At 31.7% G+C, this 24,544-nt stretch overlaps 1 protein-coding gene across 1 annotated transcript; it reads right to left on the bottom strand.

The window, feature by feature from the left end:
• LOC124368359 (protein arginine N-methyltransferase 1-like) lies at positions 1–21,110 on the bottom strand. Its single transcript, XM_046825641.1, has 4 exons — positions 21,052–21,110; positions 12,473–12,580; positions 10,311–10,548; positions 1–1,374 (listed from the first exon to the last, which is right to left on the bottom strand). The coding sequence occupies exons 1-4, from the start codon at positions 21,108–21,110 to the stop codon at positions 991–993; spliced, it is 789 nt and encodes a 262-aa protein (XP_046681597.1). The 3' UTR covers positions 1–990.
• Positions 21,111–24,544: the final 3,434 nt, after the last annotated feature.

Below are 24,544 nucleotides of genomic sequence, written 5' to 3'. Positions count from 1 at the left end.
TTGTACAAAATTTCAATTTTTATTTTTTGACTGTTTTATATTACTCACTGATCACATATAAAACACAGTCGTATAAAATCTATGCGAACAAAAATCACAGATTTGTTTTTTATATCCTAAATTTTAAATGTTCAAAAATTAAATTATAACAAAACATGAGCAATGGTTTAGGATTTTTGTAAAATTAATTCAAGCTTGTTCCTATATAAAAATAAAACATTGTTTAAAATTCAAACTCCCATGACTTCAGGCCAAAGAAATAATTTATTTACGGATAAATTAATTAAACTGATTAACTGTAAAAATAATTCATAGTGATGTTTAAACTGATGCTGCAGGATTACCCCTATTTAGATTACAAGTATAATTCAGTTTTAATCATAGCATATCTGCAAAAAGAATTTACATTTATTAAACTAAGTGAAAGAAATAAAAAAAAACTCTTCTCATTGTCATTATAATGTCATCATAAAGTCTGTTACATTTGGATCACAAAATTACTACCAACACAAATGGTCAGAAATAGTTTCTATGAGATTTTCTAGAAATCAACTGAGCTAAACAGTCATCTTTGCTTCCGATTTCCCGTTCATTGATTGCATATGGTGAATCCGGCTCAAATACAGTTCAAAAAATGTTTAAATCAGTTTTAATTTTAGCCGGATTTACCAACAGGAATCCGGCAATCAATGAACGGGAACTCGGAAGCAAAGTTTTGTATCGTTTTTTTTAGCTCAGTTGATTTCTAGACAATCTCATAGAAACTATTTTTGACCACTTGTGTTGGTAGTAATTTTGTGATCCAAATTTAACAGACAGTATTGTTTACATTATAATAACTACGAGAAGAGTTTTTTTTTATTTCTTTCACTTAGTTTAATAAATGTAAATTCTTTTTGCAGATATGCTATGATTGAAACTGACTTTAAAAATTTCAGTTTAAAAAAAAAGTTCTAAAAATTAATACAGATCCGGACCAAATAAACCATCTTAACGCATCCTGTAATGGTTGGCCTCGTGCACCTCACACAGTTCGCCCCTGAACTCGATGTCAATGGTGAAATCCAGATCCCTGTTATTGCGCTTGTTGGGCTTCATCGAAAACACGCCGTAGATCTCCTCGTTCCTCTTCACCGTCATGTAGTCGTCCATGTAGAAGACAGTCTGCTTCCAGTGGGTGTAGGGAGCTTCTGGAGCCGTGCTCAGTCCTATCCTCTTGTGACACTTGGTGAATTCGATGGTAAAGAAGGTGACCAATGCTTGGATGTAATCATTGCGACGGACTTGGAGATGGAATGGAGCTTGGAAGTCCAGATCTTCCTTAGTGACTGTGTAGAGATCCACCTCTTTTATCAGACAGGCGTTGGTTACCACCTATTAAAAAAATAAATATAAATTAACTGTCACAAAAAACATTTATATCAACTCTTTGAACCACAGCAGACTATAATGGCTGCCGTAGAAGCAATCCTACCTAGTCTTCAACTCTTAGGCTTACATGGCAGGTGCCATAACTAACATCAGTCTTACAGCTCATACCAATGACAGATGGCTCTCCAAACTGAGGCAAAAATATCTCAAGAAGCTATCGTGTGATCAATTTTTTGACAGGGTGTGAACCACAAAACTTTGATATTAATTCTATCCGAAAATAACATTACCAAGCAAATATTATACAAGACGCTAACTTACCTAAACCAAGATATTATTGGAGAATATAAATAAAATATTATTTCATAATGCATTTGGTGGATAGGAGTGATGTGACTGTCTGTAGTAAATTTTTCCTATTGTAGACAGTACTGTGTTGACCAATGATACACCACTTTCTTGATAATCCCTCATAAACGTTGGATGGAAAACCACAAGGGACTTAGATGTGTACAGGAAATATACAATCTGGGAGCAGTGAGAGTTGCTTGGTGGTGAAAAGAGAGACAGGTAGTTTCTTCTGGAGTAGCTGTGATGACAAGAGGAATGGGAGATCTCTTTGTTCCAGCTGTTTTATTAGTGTCATGAATATATGACTGGTGTCTTGAGATGCAGGACCTTTATATTGTCTTAATTTGGTATTGATTGCATTAAACTGAAGTATTGTGATCAAAGTCCAACACCTATTATAATTCTCTTATAGTTTGCCTTGGTGACGTTCTTGATAATACAGGGTCTGTATAATAAGTAACCGGACTGAGCCTGCCCCGCTCCGTCAAAGCGTCTGCTAACCGGTATCTGGTGCTGTAGTGGTTGTGGGGGGTCTAGTGAAAGGGAACCGGGCTGCAGCAGTTGCCTCCAAGCGCTTGGAGAGTTAGTATCGAGCGAGAGCGGAGTGCATGTTCAGTTACCCCGTCGGAGTGAAAATGGAGAGTACGATCGAACAACGTTTTAGCATTAAATTTTGTGTCAAACTCAAGAAAATGGCCACGGAAACTCTTCAAATGATTCAAGAGGCTTACGGTGAGGATGCTCTGTCCAGAACTCAGGTGTTTCAGTGGCACAAAAATTTCCGGGAGGGCAGCGATGACGTCCATGACAAACAGCGTGTCGGTCCTCCATCAACGCGTCACACGGACACAAATGTGCAAAAAGTGTTGAACAGTGATCGTCGTCTGAGCATTCGGGCTATCGCAGATGAGGTCAGAATTGATAAGATGACCGTTCAAAACATTATTAAGAACGATCTGGGCTAAGGAAGATCTGCGCGAAGCTGGTACCCAAACACCTGACTGATGAGCAAAAGAAGCGTGGTGTTGCTGTCGCTTCGGAAATCCTTGATCGACTGCAAACCGAACCAGAGTTTTTCAACCACATTATTACAGGAGACGAGACGTGGGTTTTTGAATACGATCCTGAGACGAAGCGGCAGAGTTCGGAGTGGCACACACCGGCGTCACCACGACCGAAAAAAAAACGCGCATGATCAAATTGAAGGTGAAGTCGATGCTCATTGCTTTCTTTGACGTGAAAGGCATTGTTCACAAAGAGTTTGTGCCACCCGGTCAAACTGTAAACGGCCAGTACTACAGAGAGGTGCTCCGTCGACTAACCGCCCGGGTTCACCGAGTCTGTCCGGAGATTGCCGATTTGTGGATTCTCCATCACGACAATGCACCGTCGCACACCTGCCTGCTCGTCACCGAACAGTTGGCAAAACAGTCGAGGGCAACGTTGCCACAGCCTCCTTACAGCCCAGATATGGCACCACCGGACTTCTTTCTGTTCCCCAAGATCAAGAGACACCTTAAGGGGACACGGTTTGGGACTCTGGAAAACATTGAACTTGCTACGACGAGGGCTCTAGACAACATCGAGGTTGCCGACTTCCAGGGAGCGTTCAGGGATTGGAAAATACGGTATCAGCGTGTTATCGACTCCAATGGGGACTACTTTGAAGATTTCTAAAGAAAAATTGTACATATTTTGCCAATAAAAAATTTCCTGAAGTCAGTCTGGTTACTTATTATACAGACCCTGTATATTACCCAGTTAAAATATTGTCATTGCAAAAAACCTGATTCTGTCTCAGTGTTTTACCTCACAACTACAAAGGTCAGTATCCCATCTCTCTACCAGTCAAACCATGCTTTCTCGCAATACCTGTGTTTAGCCATAATTTTCTTAATGCATGCATCAATCAAAGTAAATGCGTTTACAAATTGAAGCCAATAAAATTGTCCTTTCGTCGTGCTCAATCTCTTATTTCTCTCAGTCCAATGTTAATAATAAGTTAGAGCCTCACGTCTCAGATACTCATGAGAATCCCCACATAGAGTCAATTAGTCCATCTATCCACTCAAAAAATGGTTTAGTACAAACAAGGAATCATTTCATTCCTCTCCATTTTCATGCCTTTCCCTTCAATTTTCATTTCTAAAGGTAGTTCAAAAGAAGAACAAATATAATAAAATAGTAAACATATAGATAAACAATGAATGAATAATATGAATCTATTTGAAATAATTAAAGATTGTTGTTCCATCCTTTTCATTTCAAGTCACTAATTTGTGTAAAGTCATGATCTTCTCTTATTAATCCTTTCAGGAGTTAATAAGTAATGACTACTAAGTTGTTTCTGACCAACTTCAATTTTAAAATTATAAAGCACCAGAGTTTGCCAAAACTGTTGTTGTTCATTAAAGACAAGAACCTGAGAACCCTCCCTCACTTTGCACCTAGTCCTAAAGACCTCTGTTCCACTTCCAGAGTGATAGGAAATGCAATTTTTTTTATGAAAATATCAATGAGCTTGACACTTCCTTCAATCGACACTAATGTAGCGGTGCAAAATTATCTGAGCCAACTTCTGTTACCGACATGACTTTAATAGTGAGCTGAACAGTGTAACATTCATGAGACAGAACTGTATATCCCTAAACAAACTTTCTCAGCTATAGAGGAATTACTTCTATGCTCATATATTTATCTCAACAAATGTTCTATAAACATGTTCTGAGACGAAAAATATAGTAATCATTGCACAAAAGTTTTTACTTAACAGCCTTATAGAAAAATGATTATTTCTTTTAATATTCTGTTAAAATATTTACAATGTATATATATGGAAAGGTATACAATGCATATATGTGTATGTACACTACTGTGGTCTTCTCTGAACAGTATAGGATGAGATTGAACTTTATTTTCCCTTTACCAACTTTCCCAGCAATACCTTACTTTGTAAACCTTAAATAATTACCTAGGCCCATATTGAAATGCAGGAATTACTTCTATGCTCATATATTTATCTCAACAAATGTTCTATAAACATGTTCTGAGACGAAAAATATAGTAATCATTGCACAGAAGTTTTTACTATATTTAATTACAAAACGCTCAGCCACTAAGCTGTAGTTAAAGCTTGAAAAACCTAGCAACTTGCTTTTGGAAGAAGTATGAAGGTCCATCATTACCAAATATGTAACTGGATAACAATAAACAACTTGCAATGGAGTGATCACATTGATACTCTCTCTAGAAAATTGAATTCATGTTTGCAATTTTAACCATTCCCACGCCGTACTCTGATATATTTGAATGATAGACATTGACCTAAACGCTAAACACGATTATATCTGAAATTATACATTGTGTCTCTTAGTTCACAAAAAGCCTTTGAAAAAGCTCTGTGCTTATTGCGATTGACTAGGAATACTTTTAGACGACTGGCAAGGAGAGGGAGGCATCCTTTGTTTAGCCCTTTGACTTGCTTGTCTGCCTTGTGAGCGCTACAGAGCTATAACCAAATATATCCATTGTCTGCAGTTGGCGTGTATTACTGCTTCGTCGGTTGTCATGAGTATGGAGTGTGTTAACTATGTATCTTATTACTTTTCTTCATCACATGGTAGTATTGTGATAAATTATTTATCTTGTTTTATACTGGCGAGGTAGTGTATTTTATTTTTTGAGTAGAATTGGATTTTGTAGTGAAATAGAAAGTCTGAGAAGGTGACAAGATACAAGATAGATCCTATCTACGAAACTTTATATAAGAAAAAAGCTCTAATAATTAGTAATTATATCATTTTTCTGTTTTATTACATTTTACCTTGAATTTAAATTTAGATCAAAATATCAGTAAGGCAAATAATTATTTTTAGATTTTTATCCATGAATATAATTTTAACTAAAATGTCTTGTTTATATATTTGTTGCGTTTACCTCTTACATAAAATTTATAATAAAAATTAGCTTTGAATTTAAAATATATTTTTATAGTTGCCTTGGCGTTAACCCATTGTGGATCACTGACGAGCTGGGCTCGTCACGCGGCGGCCGGGCCTAATGATGATGAGCTCAGGTCGCAAAAGCGGTCTGCTTTTAAGTTTCCCTCCAAATAGTTCTATTAAAGTCTGATAGATTCAATTCAATTATATCTTTATTCACACATTCATCAAGAATGGTTACAGAGTCAAAACATGCAGTAAAAATTGATGTCATCAAGAAGTAGGTAAACTAGTTTAAAACTATTATAAATGCAAAGAGAAAATATCTTTAAAATTTGATATTAACTAACATTTCTGTAAAATAAAATATATATGAGGAGAAAATATATGAATGCATATCGCATATACATACACATACATGTCTTAAATAATAGCATTAACAGAATTAAAAAACTCATTCAAACTATAAATTGTAGAGGCTGTGCAGTCTTTTCTTCAGAGTTTTAGAGTCACATGTTTTGAAGTTTTCTGGAAGCACGTTAAAGAGTCTTGCACCGCTATAGGAAGGCTTCTTGGTGTAAAGGGATGTTCTATGCGCTGGAAGGGATATATCATTTGCCAGTCTTGTTGTGTAGCTGTTGACGTCACCAACCCTTGGTAATCTTTCTCTTGAGGCGTGGGTGATTACCTCGATGATGTATATGGACACTACTGTGAGTATCTCAAAAGATTTAAAAGCCTCTCTACAAGATTCTTGTGGCTGCAGTCCTGCCATGATCCGCATAACCCGCTTCTGTAATACCAGGATCGGGCGATCGTCTTCACTTGTCAACTAAGAGTGTTTAACAACCGGTCTACGTTTAGAGTTTTTAAAAGTTTTATAAATTTCCTACAGATCGCAGTTGTATGTTGAAGTTGAAAAATCATTCATATGAGTTTAACTCTCTGCTTTTTAGCGCTTCTGATTGGGTGTTTTCCTAAGTTGTTATTATAATACTTTTGAGGTTAGTGACAACTAAACGACGCAGGCATACATATTAGCGCGTTTAGTCTAGACAATGGCGCGGATGTTGTAATCGCTTCGCCCGAGCCGCTTTATTTAGACTATGATTCAGACATTATCCCTGCCACCCCGGAACCTTACTCGCGTGTTATCGTTCCAACATCACGGATACCCCAGCAGGTCCTTGTTCCATCTGAACGAAACCTTCATAGCTGAATATTCTAGTATACAATAGCAAGCGGTACGATGTGGCGCACCATTGCTGTTCGGCTGCTGACCGTAAATTAATTCGTGCCCGTGCGCCAAGACAATACAATCCGCAATGGGTTAAAGGAAAATTGTGGAATTTTCATTAGCGATGTGCTAAGGGTTAAAAAGAATTAAGCATATCAGTAATAAAGCCACAACAATAGTCTAATGTACACTATTTGAGTCAAACCTAAAGTTTAGTTTAGCCTTATAGTTGGGGGGGGGGAGCAGCAGGAAACCTCAACCAAATGCTGCTGCTTCAATTAAGAACTATCAAAAAGTAACACCAAGGTGTCAACAATTAATGTTAAGAGGCAAAGCCTCGAGAAAGCTGCAGAAATGTTTCCAAACCTGAAAATTCCAACAATAGTTGGCTTACACATCAAAGAAGTATTCATATATGCTGACAAGGAACTCCTACAACGAGACTACGATATCTAGACACAATACCCGCCATACATAAAATTCCACCTACCACTACACCATAACACACAATATGAAAAGAAATCATCTTACATGGACAGAAAGTTAATCAACCATCTACCAGAATCCATGACGACTCTAAAGGGATGAAGCTGAAGACGACCTTGACGAGATGTTTGACTAGCTGACCATTCTACTCCCTGGAGGAAATTTTGGACTGGTGAGAGAAACCAACACATGGCTGATGGGGCTGGGCAGGGATCAGGTTAAACAAGTGATTGCCTTGATCAGTGGACACGGCCACTTCAGGAAACACCTAAACACTCTAGGTTTACGAAATGAGGACTCGGAGTGTAGACACTGCAATAAGTCTGAAGAGACTGCAAAGCACATAATACTAGACTGTGAGAGCCTGGGAGCAAGGAGAAGGGCTCTTTTCGGTGATAAACAACCAGGCGACGAACCAGATGCTAGTATCGGGGAAAAGCTTCTTAGCCTAATTAAGGGCACAAAGATAGGCTTACCCCTCTAACATCAAAGGGGCACACAATAAGCTCAGGTTGACGTGTGAGGATCTGTGAATCCACCCCAATACCCCAACGCAAAAAAAAAAAAAAAAAAAACCAACACAACTTTATTTTGCATCTAGATTTTAAAATCTTGACGCACATACATTTCTAAAGGAATTGTACTAAAGACTATTGACTCCATCCAACATAATTCACTTTCTACACATTCTCTTATTAAAATAACTATAGACTTTTAGTTAACATTAAAAAAAGTTAACAATTATTCACCATTTTCCAGAGTTTCCAGGAGGATTTGGAAGAATTCAGAGAATGAACAAAAAAGGCCAGTAAATAGTGTACAAATATAAAATGATTTAATTTTGTACAATAGACACTGGACTGCCTCTGGAATCTTAATGTTAACCCACTGAGCACTTACTTATGTTATTTAGTGCTCTGTGAGTTTTCTGCTACCTTTAGACTGTCGAAGACTGTAAATGAAGATTCACTACTCTATCACACCAATAGTCCAATAAGAATCAGTTGATATGTGGTATTTCCGCCTGCAGATTTTTGCACTGCCAATGTTGAGTGTAATATGTCTTAAGTATTATAAAAGATTTCAACTAAACATGTAATGATTTGAGTTGTTTGAAACAAAACTACTTCACTTGAAACTCAACTGATCACATTATTTATGTGTACAATAAACTCTAAACATTATGGGGTATGGCTACTTTTGGAAGTACCTTCACCGGATGGGAAAGATCAGGTCACCTCAGGTGTGAATACTGCCCAGAGGACGATGACGCTCATCATTCGTTCTTCGAGTACGAGCGTTCTACAGAGTACAGAAGAATACTTGTCTTCACAATCTGTGATGTAAGGCAGAAACTGTGGTAGGGATAATGCTGTGAAGCAAGGACAGGTTGTTCTTCGTGTGAAATGAGAAGAGAGTTGCCTGATTGACTCTTAGCCTCCCGGAAAAGTAGCACGGCTCTGTTAGGGTGCAAGACACACGACCGTGCATGAAGTAATAAAGGCCTGGTCCCCTCCACCCTGTAGGGTATTCCCTGTTAAACGGGGCGAGTCACACTCTGTGTGTAAATGAATTCACACTACATAAAAATACCGCTAAACATTAATATGAACAAGTCAGCAACGAATGAAAGCTGATATGGATCTCATGAGATGTATGATTTATAACAATGATATATAAAATGATTTAATTTTGTACAACAGACACAAATTGTTTATGACATATAATAACAGACATTGTTTATGATATATAACAATGCCCACCATCATACTGCTCAAATACAATGACTTCTTTGAAACTGGTAAAAAAGTATTATTTTGTAAGTTTAACAATTTAATTAAATGGCAAGTTAAGTGATTAAATACCCCATGCTCATATTGTTATCTCTACAAATGTATTAAAACATGTTCAGAGACGAAAAAATATAGTAATCACAGCATGTAGGGTGTTAATTCTATTGATTTATCAGTATTTTGATGAAACCATTTTAATGTGATAGTTTAAATGAAAATATTAAACTAATTCAACCATATTCCTAACAATCCAGTTTAACTCCAGTTTTTACAGATGAAATTGATGAACTTTTTGAAATAAGAAGTGCTTGGAACACAGTTGCAACTCTAGGAATCGCAAGGGCTCTAAATTCAGACAGACTTCTATCTCATTCATTAACAAATACAGTAAATAAATAATCAAAAGATGGTTGAGGTCATGAAGTGGAATGACAGTGCAGAATAAAGACAAAAATGAAACCAGAATGGCTTTATAGCTTAATTGTTTGACTCAATTTGTTTCATTTGATTTACCTTACTTTATTATTTTCTACCACCAAAAGGTTAATCTATTTATTTGTTGCATGAAATATTTTGACACAGACTACTAATTTTACGATGAGATGTAAAAATTGTGTTCCAATTGCAAATTTCAAAGATGTAAATTATTGTATTCAGACCGATAATAGTAACAGAGCAATGGCAGCGACAGAAAGATTGTATCAGCAGCTTGTTCTTCAACAACGATAATGGGACAGAGGAAACAATTTTAATAATGAAGAATCAGAAGCGACATACGGCATAGAATGATATTAGGAGCTTGTTTTTCAACAATAATGGGATGGAGAAAACAATATTAACCCTTAACGCTTGAAAGGCCAGCGCAGAACTGGTCACACCAAGGTTGTAGACAGCTCAGGTTAGTTTTGCCATAGTTTGTCCTCGCAACTTATGCGGCCAGTACCGATTGCCGTGCAACTTTCATAGGCAGCTCGGCAGCCATATTTGTTGTTTGTCTTCACAAATCGGAATTATTTATCAATTTCTTCCGCATTTGCATAGTAATTAGTTTAAAAAAGAAATTACAAAAATTTAAAAATTTATTTTTAATCAATCTCTCTATTACACACTTGTATTATCACAGTGACTCACCTGTTTAGGATCAACAACATCGACCAGAGGCTCACTGATGGCTATCTTGCGGATGGCGCTCATGTTGAACCCGTAGACATCGTCCCACCAATTGATCTTGTCGTCCTTGTACTGTCGGTCCTCGATGCCACATACAAACAACGTAGCCCGGTCAGGGAACATGAGACCATCAGTTGCGAGCCACTTGTCCCGAGCGTACAGCACTGTATCCAGCATGCTCTCGTAGAACAAACAGTACCTGCCACAACAGCAAATGTCACTATGGGGAACATGAGACCATCAGCGGCGAGCCACTTGTCCCGAGCGTACAGCACTGTATCCAGCATGCTCTCGTAGAAAAAACAGTACCTACCACAACAGCAAATGTCACTATGGGGAACATGAGACCATCAGTGGCGAGCCACTTGTCCCGAGCGTACAGCACTGTATCCAGCATGCTCTCGTAGAACAAACAGTACCTACCACAACAGCAAATGTCACTATGGGGAACATGAGACCATCAGCGGCGAGCCACTTGTCCCGAGCGTACAGCACTGTATCCAGCATGCTCTCGTAGAACAAACAGTACCTACCACAACAGCAAATGTCACTATGGGGAACATGAGACCATCAGTGGCGAGCCACTTGTCCCGAGCGTACAGCACTGTATCCAGCATGCTCTCGTAGAACAAACAGTACCTGCCACAACAGCAAATGTCACTATGGGGAACATGAGACCATCAGTTGCGAGCCACTTGTCCCGAGCGTACAGCACTGTATCCAGCATGCTCTCGTAGAACAAACAGTACCTGCCACAACAGCAAATGTCACTATGGGGAACATGAGACCATCAGTTGCGAGCCACTTGTCCCGAGCGTACAGCACTGTATCCAGCATGCTCTCGTAGAACAAACAGTACCTGCCACAACAGCAAATGTCACTATGGGGAACATGAGACCATCAGTTGCGAGCCACTTGTCCCGAGCGTACAGCACTGTATCCAGCATGCTCTCGTAGAACAAACAGTACCTACCACAACAGCAAATGTCACTATGGGGAACATGAGACCATCAGTTGCGAGCCACTTGTCCCGAGCGTACAGCACTGTATCCAGCATGCTCTCGTAGAACAAACAGTATATGACGCAAGATGTTGGGACGTGTTTTAGAATTTAAAAGACTAGTATGAAATAACGTACTAACAGCTGACAATAATAACTAATCGATAAAAATGTGTTGTAAACCTAAACAACCACTATGCAAATAAAAAAATTGAGACTAGTAAAACACATATTCTTTTTTCTAATCCTATGTTGGACATTCTCAGGACGTCATGAAATTTCCACTTCTATCAGAAAGTTTATTAGATAGAATAATAAATCTTTCTGTGATGTGTCTGAAGATGATAGCCTCGCTATGGAAAGGCCTCACAAAACAATAAAAGTTTTAAATATTGGTTTTATGTTTTTCATGTAATTTATCAGAAAGTTGTTAGAGGTGTAATTATTTCAGATATTGTCTATGCAGTTGATAAATACCCCAATAAATCGGTGGGCATTCACTTTCCTTAGATTTCTAAAATTAAGACTCTACATCAGCTGTTTTTCTTTATAAGTAACTATACCGATGTAGCTTAAAACATCTGTTTACTACTGCATTTACATGAAAGCTTTATTTTATGATGCAAGATCAAATCTAAGTAAACTAAAGATTGTGCCATATTTAGTCAGCGATCTTTAGTTAGCTGATCTTACAATCAGCGAGAGTTGAAAGATAGAAACCTCTTTGGAAAGAAAACATAATTTAAATTATAAACTGACTCTTGACTCTAAAGGTGGATATAATGTTAATTTAACAGTAATAACAAATCAAGTTGCAATTATAACAACCACAACTACAAAATTACAATGTAAGTAATTGCGAACAATTTCTATTATTCTTGACTATTTCTCAATGCTCTGGAATCAAAAATACCAAGAAATGGATTCGAAAGGGTTAAAATATTGTTTCAACACACTCAAAGAGTAATGCTGAATTTGAGGCGTAAGTGCATGGCAATAGGCCACCCCATAGAAGAAGAAGAATGCTGAATCTCGTTGCAATTAAAATATTGAATATCACTGATGTTGATGAGAAAAGTTCATCTTGAAGCTAAACCGTTTTAAGAATTAACTAAAATCTTACCCCATCCATTCAGAGATAATGATGTCAACTTTCTCAATGCCATCAGGTAAGGTGACCTCTTCGACTTTGCCCTTTACAATAGATATGATATCAGACAGATTGGTTTTCCTCAGGACAAGTTTTTGTAGAATTTAAATGTCACTTGTATTTGTCAAGATGAAGCCTGTCAAAAGTTGCCTCATAAAATCAAATAAACAATTTAAATATATGGTTTTATTTTTTTCTAATTTATATCAAAATTTAAGTTTTATTTAAAACTTGTCTATGCAAGTTGAAAACCAATACCAAACTGGCATAGTCACTTCTAGTTTCAAAATAAGATCTTATAGTTTTATTTTTATCAGTTAAGTCTATAATTAGTAAAAATTTGTATACAACTCTTTCTTAATTTAATTGTATGTGCAAATAAACTATAATAAAATTGCAATTTAAAAGGACTTTATAGCCACACTAATCAGCGAATTTAAAGATAGAACTTTTGAAAGAAACCAAATTATATAACGATTCTATTAAAATAGTTAATTTAACAAAAAAAATTAGTTGCAATTTTAAACAAACAAAAAACTTACAATAACTTTGACAATTACTAATTTACAAATACTATTTTAATAAAAATTTTCAGAAATATTCTTGAAATTAAATTGCAACAATCAACAGACGTTTACAAATTTACTAAGCATCAATACCAACCTTCTAAAAAAGAATTAATTTTGCATTAAAATAAGAATTCAGATTATGAAACATAATTCATGAAGTAACCTTCTAAGTTAACCCAAAATTCTGTCCATTAAATAGTTTCTTTAATTCAAGTAGACCTTTATTATTGCTAACATATAGATATACAGACAATTGTATCACCAAATTTTTTGAATTAGATGTTCAACAACTAAGGCTTTGCAGCAAGTTAACAAACTGGATTAGTTTTGAAATAAATTTGAATCAATTTTAACTATTTTAATTTCTGACATTACTACAACAAAGAATTAGAGTTAATTAAGTTAAATAAAAAGTCATTTCATTAATAGCATCTAATACTTATGTTTACGATTTTAAAAATTCAGTACTTTAATTTTATTGTATCCCATAATATAACCTTTTTACTTTGCTTACTTATGTCAAAAACAATAATGTTATTAAATATAACTATATGACATATTTATTTAAATAAAGTTTTACTCTTTTTTTGTAAATAATCAAATTAAAAGTAATTTAACTTTATAAGATAAATATTTACATAACAGAAAAAGTATAGACATAAAATAATAATGTCTATCAAAAAACCCATTGAAACGTATTGTTGTGAATACGTAGGAATTAACTTATTTTTTTTTCAGACAAAATAAGATAGTTCTACTCATTTGCAATTTAATCATTTCATGTTCATATAAGAATTCTTTCTCTCCAGTCATTTTTAAAAATGTGTTCTTTATTTGCATGTTAAATACATCATTTATACTATAGATTCATTTATCTTTAAATAATCATATTAATTATGAGTTTAGTTAACAAATTATTCGCTTTAAAGATTATTGTTTCACTCAAAATTACCATCTATTCTAATTCATGAATTAAGTTTAATGATTTCACAGACTCAACTTTAACACTAGGACCTTTTGCCTACTAGTTATATAACATATGTGAATTGTCTTTGCAGCTTGTTAATAGCCCATATGAAATTTCAAGAAATTAAACATAAAGTACTGAAAAATTCAATCGAATTAGTAATTTGAAAATCCTCTTAAAAACAAATACTAGTCAGTGTTAAGGATATTGGGTTTACTCACATCGTTTGTCAGCTATTATTGTTAAACTCATTGTTATTCTATACTAGTTCAACTGACATTTGTGTAAATTATTTCTTTGTATTTATTAAATATTTACATATTAATTAAAAATAGTTTAAAAGAAGGTTTAACATTGTTGTTCAACAAACAGGCGGGAATGTTTTGTAATTCGATTTTAAAATGTTTAAATACTAATAATTCAAAACTTTATCGCTTGTAAAATATTTTAAATATGAAAATATTTGAGGACCTAGTGAAGAACTATCAATTCTTTTAGAACTTGATCAGTGAATATTTCGAAGGTATGACTATGGCATCTCAAAGTTGACATATTAGATTCAGGACAATATATTGATTTGATGGCAGTAATATTTCATTCAATTAATATTCATTTGTGAATAGGAATGATCATACCTAAATGTACCTAGTTACATCTTTTGAATATTTAAAAATAATAAATACCAAAGTAGTAGTTAAATTTGTTATCTATAACATAATCAAAATATACAAAATAAAACTTTATTAGAATTTAATAAACAAATCTTCATAACAAAATACCAGAGTTATAAATATTAAAAACATGAATAAGGTAAGTTAATCATATCTACATTTATGACAGAATTATGTTCACTACATTTGTTTAAATCAATAAAGTTATGCTTAAATTAAACTTCAACTATATCCTACATTACAAACATTCTATGTTTTTTGACTATAAAGGATATTATTTTTCATTCTACTTCATGTAAACAACAATAAAATCTCAGTTTAACTGCATAACAGAAAAATTGTAAAATATTAAATAGTAAATAAAAATATAAAAATTATTAAAATAACAATTTCAAAGAAATATAAACAATGTTTGACTCAGTTTACTCAATGTTGGAAATTCAGATCCTGATGATAAAAATATGCAAAAAGCTACTTTACATTCCCAAAACAATCCCTTTTGTAACGCTTCATTATAATCTCAGATAGATGCATAAAAACTTGTAATTTTTATTACATTATTACATTAAAAGTATCAAATTATCTTAGACATGTTTTAATGTTTTTAAAAACATAAACTAGTTTAAGGAATTCAGGTCCAAAAATAAAACTTAATAATATTTTTGAGATCAATGTCAATCTATATATTAAGAAAAATGTTATTCAAACTATGTTTAATATAATAAAATTGCTATGTTACACAATAATAACTCTAATATGAACTGAAGGAGTCTTCAGCACGATGCACATCACAATTAAATTTCTTTTTGATCAATAACAGTCTATTTGACTTTAATGCAAAATAACCATATGGAACATTATATATACATGTTATTTACTAAACAATAAGTATTGAGTTGTAATGATTTCAGTGACAAATAACACGAATCAACATATTAACTACACTTTAGCATTTACAATTTTACAAATGGCATTGTTGAAAAAAATTTTAGCTTGCGCTGTATTCTAATTAACCGCAACTGATCCAAGGTTTCTTTAAGTTACAGGGACTGTTTACTGATGTTAAAATAAGCACAAATGTAATAGTCCTGTTACAAAAATAATACAAATATATAGGACTACCTTTAAAAGTAAATAACGATTCAGGTTAATATGAAAAACTATTCTCTGCAAAAACATTTAAAAATATAAGTTAACAAAAATTACTTTTTCGGTTAGAATAGTCCCTTAATCTACAAATCAAATAACTGCAAAATGCATAATGTCTTAAAGATTTCAGATTGGAACTATCTTTGAAGACAAATAGTAAAAGATATTTTATCGAATGAACTTCTTAAATTATGGACAACAATTATAGCGACAATTTAAGCAGATTTTAAAATGATCATTTTTACTAATTTGAACATGATTTTCTGTAATGAAAAGAATTGTAATTCTCATTCATTCGAAAAATTACATTACTTTAACAAAATAAATCAATTAATGATAAAATAATAAAATTAAAAGTTTGAATAATTCTATTATTGAAATAGATATCAAATAATGATTAACGGATAATGAGTTAAATACTATCTTGAATAATAATATTATATTTAGGCCATTAATTCACAATAGATAATTTTAAGACTTTTTGCTTAATGGATTTAAAATTCAGAGTTTACTTAGCAGGGTTTGTGAATAACTGTTTCGTTGGATAATCTGATCTGAATTTTAGAAAAATATGTATTTACAATACATATTGAAATTAAAAGTATACAAACAAGTGGTAACTAATGGCATTATAAATTGTATTAGAGATCAAATAAATCCTATATAACTTTTGGTTGTGAATTGATAATTAATATATGTTCAGACATTCAATGTTCAGTTAATCATATGAGGATTTGCGATTTCTGATTCAATGTTAAATTCAACTAAATAATTAATAAACTTTTGATCTCATACAACTTAAATCCAAATTATATATTTTTAATTATTTCTCATTAGAATACAAAATGTCACTTATTTCATTTTAAAATTCATATAATTTATTAAAAATTATTTTTCAAATATAACATAATAGTTAATAATGACAAATATAAAAAATTTTATAATATAACATTTTAAATCATTGAAAAAAAATATAACAAATCAAAATCTTTACATTTAAAATCCCAAAACTTACTTAAAACTTATAAATATATACTTAATTTATATTTAAATAATTTTGTTATAAAAATTTAAATTTATCATAAAATTATAAATAATTAATGTAAAACAACAATTTAAGCTAAATTTTTGTTTAACACATAATATGTAAAATAAATAATGATTTAGTATCCTTAATAAAATTTAATATAAAAAGTTTAGAAACAAATTTAAAATTTATTTTCAGACTTTACTAAATACATTTATAATTTAGTCCTTTTGATATGAAATTAAATTTTTCAAAAATTAAACACTATGATCAGAAAGCTTTAATATACTAGTTTATAATAAAAAGTTTTATTAGAACAGGTAAATTATTATTATAAGTGATTAAATAAGTATAGTATGATAATTAGTTATAAAAATAATATTTTTAAAAATTTTACAATTAAATTATTATTAAATTTTAATTTTTATTAAAGACAAATTAATCCTTTAGATTTTACAATCCAATTTAAATTAATAAATTTTTCATAAAACTATAATGACAAAACTTTCAAAAAGTTAAAATATTTTGTACTGATAATTTTTAATTTTTAACTATGAAATAAATTAATAAGTTGTTAAATCATTTATAATTAAAATAATTTTAACTTTAAATAATTTATAATGAATTTAAACCTTAAACAATTTTTAATACATTATCGGGGAATATCAATAACATTTCGTATACAATATTAATTATAATTCTTATATAAATTTTTTACATTGTAATTTGCTTTTGGTTGTTTATCCAAAAAAATTTTAAATTGCCTTTCAAATTTTTATTTTAAAACTTTAATTTACAATTGAAAGATAATATTGGTTTATAAAAATAAATTTTCAAAATCATATTAAAAAAAATTTTAGGGAAAATTCTTTAGATGATGTTTTCCAAACACTTATACTACATAATTTTAAAATAATTACTTATAATTTTTTAACCAGGAAAGATTTAAAATTTAAAGTTTTAAACATATGATTTTTGGAAAAACCAAATTTTATTAATTAAATATTAGGTTTTAAAATTAATTTTAAAATATTATATTTTACAAAATTAAATTTTTTACATTATGGTTAAATATTTTAAAATTAAATAATTAAATTGTTACCAAATTCATTTAATATAAACTTTAATTGAATTTTTTCAAAAAAATAATTAAAATATTAATTTCTTAAGTTAAAATCAATTAGAATTAATTTTTAAATGTTTTTAGACAATACTAAATTTAATTCTAAATTCAGCCTATTTAAAAATGTCCTTTTTGATTATATTAGGTTTATATAACTATTATTATTCATTTATGATTTTCTATTTCCAAAAACCTTTTTTTTAAACAATGAAAAATAAAAATTTTAAATTTTAATATATTTTAATGTTTAATTTCAAATTAAAATTTATAATTTCAAAATAATATTTTAAAAGAAATAATTAATTTCACAATAAGCAATTAAAACATTAAACATTTAAAAAAAAATTAGTTTATTTTAAATTTTTAAATAAAAAATTATTTGCATTAAAAATTAAATATTATATAAATAAAAAATCCATTAAATTGTTTATTGTTTCTATTATTAAAATTAGAATTAAAAAATTTAAAAAATTCAGTTAAGACATTTATAAACAATTTAATTTTTTTTTGATATTTGAAAATTTTTCAATTTAAATAGTACCCTTGAGAATAAATTAAAAATAGTTAATTAAAAAAAATATTCCTATTGAACATTTATATTTGTTATCATGGGAAACTTTTTTTAATTTTTTGTTTGTAAATCTTTTGTATTTTTTATAAATTTATTTCATAATTAAAATTCTAAAAAAGTTATTCTCTTAGACCATTCACTAATTAAAATTTTCCTTAAAAATAAAACAAGATGTTGTAATTTTTAAAGTTTTATTCTGAATTTGTGTTACAATCAAAAAACAAGAATTCTTTTGAAAGCTTAAAAAAAAACACCATATTATTTTTTTCTTAAAAATTCTTTTAAAAATGGAACTTTATGGAATAAATATTGTTTCATTAATCATTAAAAAATTATGATTAAAGAATGTTAATGATGTATATATCCAAAAATCAATATTTAACATGTTACTTTTAAATAGATTTTTACAATGAAATTGTTAAATATTTGATAATTAAATTTAATTGATTTATTCGAATAAACCTCAAAATTCTTATAATTTTCTAAAAGCAGGTTTTCTAATTAATAAAAGATATTTTTGTTGTATAAATCTTAAAAAAAAAATTAAATTGTTTCTTAAAATTTAATTAATTTTACTTATAGAAATTATTGGAATTAATTTATATTTTTTATAAATATTGAGATTTAATATTAAAATTTTAGATAATAATTTTTGATATTTAATAATACAAAATTGACACTTTTATTAATGTTTTTTTAAAATAAGTCATTTTGTTGTAGATCAAATAGTTATAAGATTATTTAATCTTAAAGTATGTAAAGTCCTATTGAATAGAAGGGGTTTAGTTTCGTGAATATTTTTTCAATATATAGGTTTAACGTTTAATGGTATTCTTTATATAAATAATATATTAATCATTAATAAATGATAACATAGTAACAACTATTTTGCATGTTTTAAAAGATTTACATAAATTTAAATTAATTTTTAATTTAAACAAAATAAGAGTTTTTTTATTTGGAATTTTAGAAATTTTATTAGAGTAAAAACGTTTTTATGATAAAATTTCATATTAAATAATACCCTTTGGGTAAAATAAAATTTAAAAAAATTTTTATTTTTAATTTTAATTTTTTATGACTTTAAATATTTAATTTTAAGATTTTTATACTGAAAGGGAAACATTTAAATTTTTTAAAAAAGGTTTAAAAAATTAACACTTTTTTTTGTAGAAGAATTTAATGTTAATTTAAATTTTTTTTTTAATATTTTAAATTAATAAAAAGGGGGAAAATTTAAATTGGAATTTTTTTATTTGGGTTTTCTGAAAAGGTATAACCCTGGATAAGCTTTGTTTTTTCTGTAAGCCCTCTGAACCCTTAAAAATTTATTTTGGTGGTTAAAGAGCTAAAAATTATTTTAAATATTTTAAAACATTATGAAAAAAATAATTATAAATTTAATTTATCTTCGTTTATAATTTTTATTTAAAAAAATTTAAATTGTTTATAATGATTAAGTAGATTAGTTATTTTTTGGGAATAAATTATATGGGGAAACTTAATTTTATTAGGTTTATAATTCAAATAATTTAATTAAAGGGGTGATTAAAATTTAAATTTTAAAAATATTAAAATATGTATTTAAAATTTGTTTTTTTAATATTAATTTTAAGGATATATAATTTAATATTTCAATGTTATATAAGTAGCCTAACATTTGATTATAAAAAATGGCAGTCAATTTTAGAAAACTACACGACATTGCTTTGAAAGATGATGACATGTTTTTCGTGACTTCAACATGTTGGACTTGTACTGAAAACCTCATTATGTGATCATCTTTGAGAAAAAAACAGAGGAGCGAATATGGTCGTCTTCAGTTTTCCTAATTTTGGTTATAATAATTTGTTTGATCACTGTAAATATTAAATTCATAGGAAATTATAAGATTAAATGCTGAAGTGGCAAATCACTAATTTGACGTTATCAACGTATTCTGCTATCCTCCTGAACAAAATATATATATGGTTTTAGGAGGTGCAAATGACAAATAACATAATTTTAGAGGGTAGGCTATATACATAAATAGTTAAGTTCTTAATGTTCTGTTTGTGTGCTGTGTCTGGATATCTGTAAATATTATCTGCAGGTGGGACTGATAGCGTATCTGTTATCTGAGCGCTCTGGAGCAGAAGTCAGAGAAACGTGTACTGTAGGTTGGATCGAGTGAGTGTGTGATGATCATGGATCAACCATCCACTAGTTCGACCAATCGTAGTGAATTGGTATGTCGGGAGTGTTTTATCGGGCATGTTAAGAGTTTATGTTTCGACCGAAACGAGATTATTTAGTTTCTGTACTTTCGGTGGAACACACTAATGGTATGTGTTCCCTATTAATGGCCATTTATATACGTATGATAGATATTAGGGGTATTCATGATTTACGAGGGTCGTCCATAAAGTAACCGCCGTTTGGGTAAGCTGGTGGGCGCGATAAGTAGTGGGGTTAGCCCGCCGGCCCAATACTCACACAACGGTAGTGGCGCAGCCGTTCCAGTCACCGCTTCTAGCTGTGGCAAGGGAGCGCATCGTCGCGATCGCGCATTACTCTTGTAACAACGTAAAAACAAGACCGCTCCCATGATAGAAAATCCCCGCCAAGTGTGAAGTACATGGATGGTAATTGAGATTTTCTGTGGTCGAAAATTTACCATAGCAGCTGAAATTCATTGTGACATTGAGTTGCGGTGTATGGTCCCAAACATGTGTACTGAGTGGAAGGTGGTAGTCCAATAAATGGGTTCGTTTTTTAAAAAAAATTGGAAGAACGAAACGTTTCACGATGAGAACCGGAGTTGGTAGTGGTAGGCCAATCACTCGTCAGTCGATGCCTGGGTACAACACAAAGTGGATGAGAAAATCGTCCAAGAACCGTCCGTTCTTCACAATCTTCTGGAACATGTCGCGATCATTTTTCCTGAAAACCTTTTACTGTGAAACCTTAAAATGGCTAAGACACGAGCGATTCAAAACATCGTCAATGCATGGTCTACTGGACATCTGGTGTTGTAGTTTGTCCATGACGAACGCCCGCCTTTCAAACAGCTCAAAGAACAACAGAACTTTTGGAAACTGTTCAAATGGAGACGTTTTGACCCCACCCCCCCTTGAACAGCCCGGTACCTGGTTCCCAGTGATTTCTATCTTTTGCCTGAACATGAAGCTGTGGCTTGCATATCAAGCAGGTTTAGGGCGACGGTGATGAAGAGGCTTCAAGAAACTGCAGTGACAGGATTAGCTAGCGATATCTCAGTGGTCGTGTTACAGATTATTTATAAAAGACGGAATTTAAAAAAACGGTTTAAAAGATTAGTGATAAGTGCGTCTGGAATTATGGTTAATGGCTGACATATAGCTAAGAAAAGTAAGAGACAAAGCTGTAGTCTTTTAAGCATTTATATAATAAAAAATCCAACTTTTGTAATCAATAGCCAACTGGTTTATTTTTTTTATTTCAAAACGGTAGGGTTATAGATATTTGTGTGGACGTAAAAAGTTATTAAGTTTCTTATAAACACACGGGTAACACACATACTTGACCGTTATGCCACATTACAAAATGTCATCAAATTATATATTATCTGAATACAGCCCCTCTTAGAGATTTGGATATATTTAACTGATAATGGTTTGGGGGATACTGATACACTTGGACAGGAGATGTATATTTTCTTACAATATCGGATGGTCTGGCCGAAGGCGCGCGCGACTGATCACGGCCGGAGGCACGGTCATTGTCAAAACTACGTATACTCAAAACCCGATAAGGCAACGAATTACATTTCTTGTAGCTTGAAATTTTGAAAGAAAAACAATGTTCAGTTATGGATAACAAAATTTGATTTCCCCCTACATTTCAGATAATTATTTTATCCATTTTACGTTTGCAAAGATAGCGCCGCATTCCTCCGATGACGTTAATCACGAGGTTGACATCATGGTCACAAGAGGTTCACGATGGATCGCACTGGAATGTGGCGAATGAATAGAAACAAGAAATATTCTCGCACCGGGCGCAATTGAACAGGTATGATATACAACCATTTATTTGATAGTATTGTATAGAACTCATCGTTATCTGTCTCATCAAATTCACTACTTCCCAACTCATACCCCTTTAAAAAAAAAAAATTATTGATTTGGGGGTGTTCTGTGGGTTGATTCACAGATAAGTTAATGAATGCCGAGAACTCACTATACGATTGCACAGCTCCGGCAACAGTTAATGTGATTACCAGATTACTTCAAATGTCATAGTTCATTCATTTAAACACATGATAGTTATATGTGAGATGTACTATAGATACTTTAATTTTATTGGTCATGTCTAGGATTTGAGATGTCAGAATCATTAGGGTACCGACTGATGGTTACGAATTCCTTCGTATATTAAAAACAAAAAATACCGGGTATCTCAGCGCTTATAGTACCCTACCCCTAACAGGTAATACTTGTCACGCACACAACTTATTTGCTACTAACAGGAAGAAAGACTAGTTATTTGCTAGACCTTAGGATACCTGATGTAAATACTTATAATTCTAGGTTTGATCAACACTCTTTTTCACATGTCTCTCCAATATCAAATATTAGCGAAAAGGCAATAGAGTATGTGGGCACAGAAATTGGGTCAAGGTAGAGTACTGAGGAGTACATATTATCTACTCCCTTTATGAGGGATGCTTGAAAGGTAATGAGTAATAGCCCATTAGAACATAACCTTAGTGGTAATCAAATCAACTAAATATTACACAGACTGACCTCATTAACCTACCTAAGTATGTCCCTTGTCTTGAATAAAACGTACAGGTTGAATGCTTTCAAAAACCATCACTGAACCTAATCACAGACTATGCATAAGATATAGAAGCAACTATTCATATAGCCTCTTCATGTCACTTACGTCTCATAATAGCCTACTGCAAGAACTTGCACGCTGCAGGCGAGAACATGATCACATGCCTAAAGCCCCTAAGATCACTAAACTATTTAACAGTAACTCAAAATATTATAGTTAGTCATACCAAAACCAAAATAGTTGATACCGCATAACGTAACATAAGGAAAATCATACTATCTCTCACTTCACTTATCTTACCAAACATCCTTTACACATTTACAATAATATATCTCCATACTGTAAAACTAAAATAAACTTTAAACCTTACAACGCCATAAGGTCAATAGCTCCACAATCGGAACAAGGTACAAAACACTAGAAAGCCCGGTAGCAGAGTAGTCGGGACGCCTTGCCCATTGCATTTCACCTTTGCACGCATGTGTATTCGGTTCAAGTTCTCGATATCGCCAGTGTTATCAGGGAAGAGATCCGCTAATAAACAATGTACCTTTTAGCCTAGTCAAACATATTCTCAAAAAGCAAAAGAGAGTAGCATACTAATATTTTATACATAAAGTTTAATGAGAATCTAAACTTACTAAATCATACAGAAATCTATTTCGATTTATATTACAAAAAACTAAGCACATGGCGACATCACGCTTTTGTTTGCCACTGTGACGATAGGATATAGTGAGTTTATTCCCCCAGGATGGATCACTATTTTCATTTACGTGTTTATAAAACAGATATTTATGAATTTTTACACCACGATTTCCGACGGTTAAGAAAATCTAACCACTACTGAGACTAAACCGCGACAACATTTATGGATTTTGTATCTTCAAAGTTTTCAAGCTTAATCTTTTGTATTTTGATTTTAAATCATTACAATTTTTTTAAAAGATTTGTCCTAAATTAACATTTTTAAGAGTTTATTATTACTTTTCAAACTTCATTGTTTCTATTATCTTGTAAGAACAATCTAGATAAGAAAAATAAAATTGTATTAATAAATTAACGCACGAACAATTACTGAATTTCACCTGGAAGAAAAAAAACGAATACGATCTCAGTTCCTCATTTTTGATGAGTTACCCTCTAATAGAGTTTATGCCACAGG

This window comes from Homalodisca vitripennis, chromosome 8 (assembly GCF_021130785.1).
Source record: "Homalodisca vitripennis isolate AUS2020 chromosome 8, UT_GWSS_2.1, whole genome shotgun sequence".
NCBI lineage: Eukaryota > Metazoa > Arthropoda > Insecta > Hemiptera > Cicadellidae > Homalodisca > Homalodisca vitripennis.
This window is presented reverse-complemented; position numbering and strand designations above follow the sequence as displayed.

Coding starts and splice junctions, on each gene's coding strand:
- LOC124368359 (XM_046825641.1), bottom strand. CDS start 21,110: ATGCGCTCCCTTGCCACAGCTAGAAGCGGTGACTGGAACGGCTGCGCC. Junction 12,581..21,051: donor GGCTGCGCCACTACCGTTGT/GTGAGTATTGGG, acceptor ACTTGTCCTGAG/GAAAACCAATCTGTCTGATA. Junction 1,375..10,310: donor ATGTTGTTGATCCTAAACAG/GTGAGTCACTGT, acceptor TTTTTTTAATAG/GTGGTAACCAACGCCTGTCT.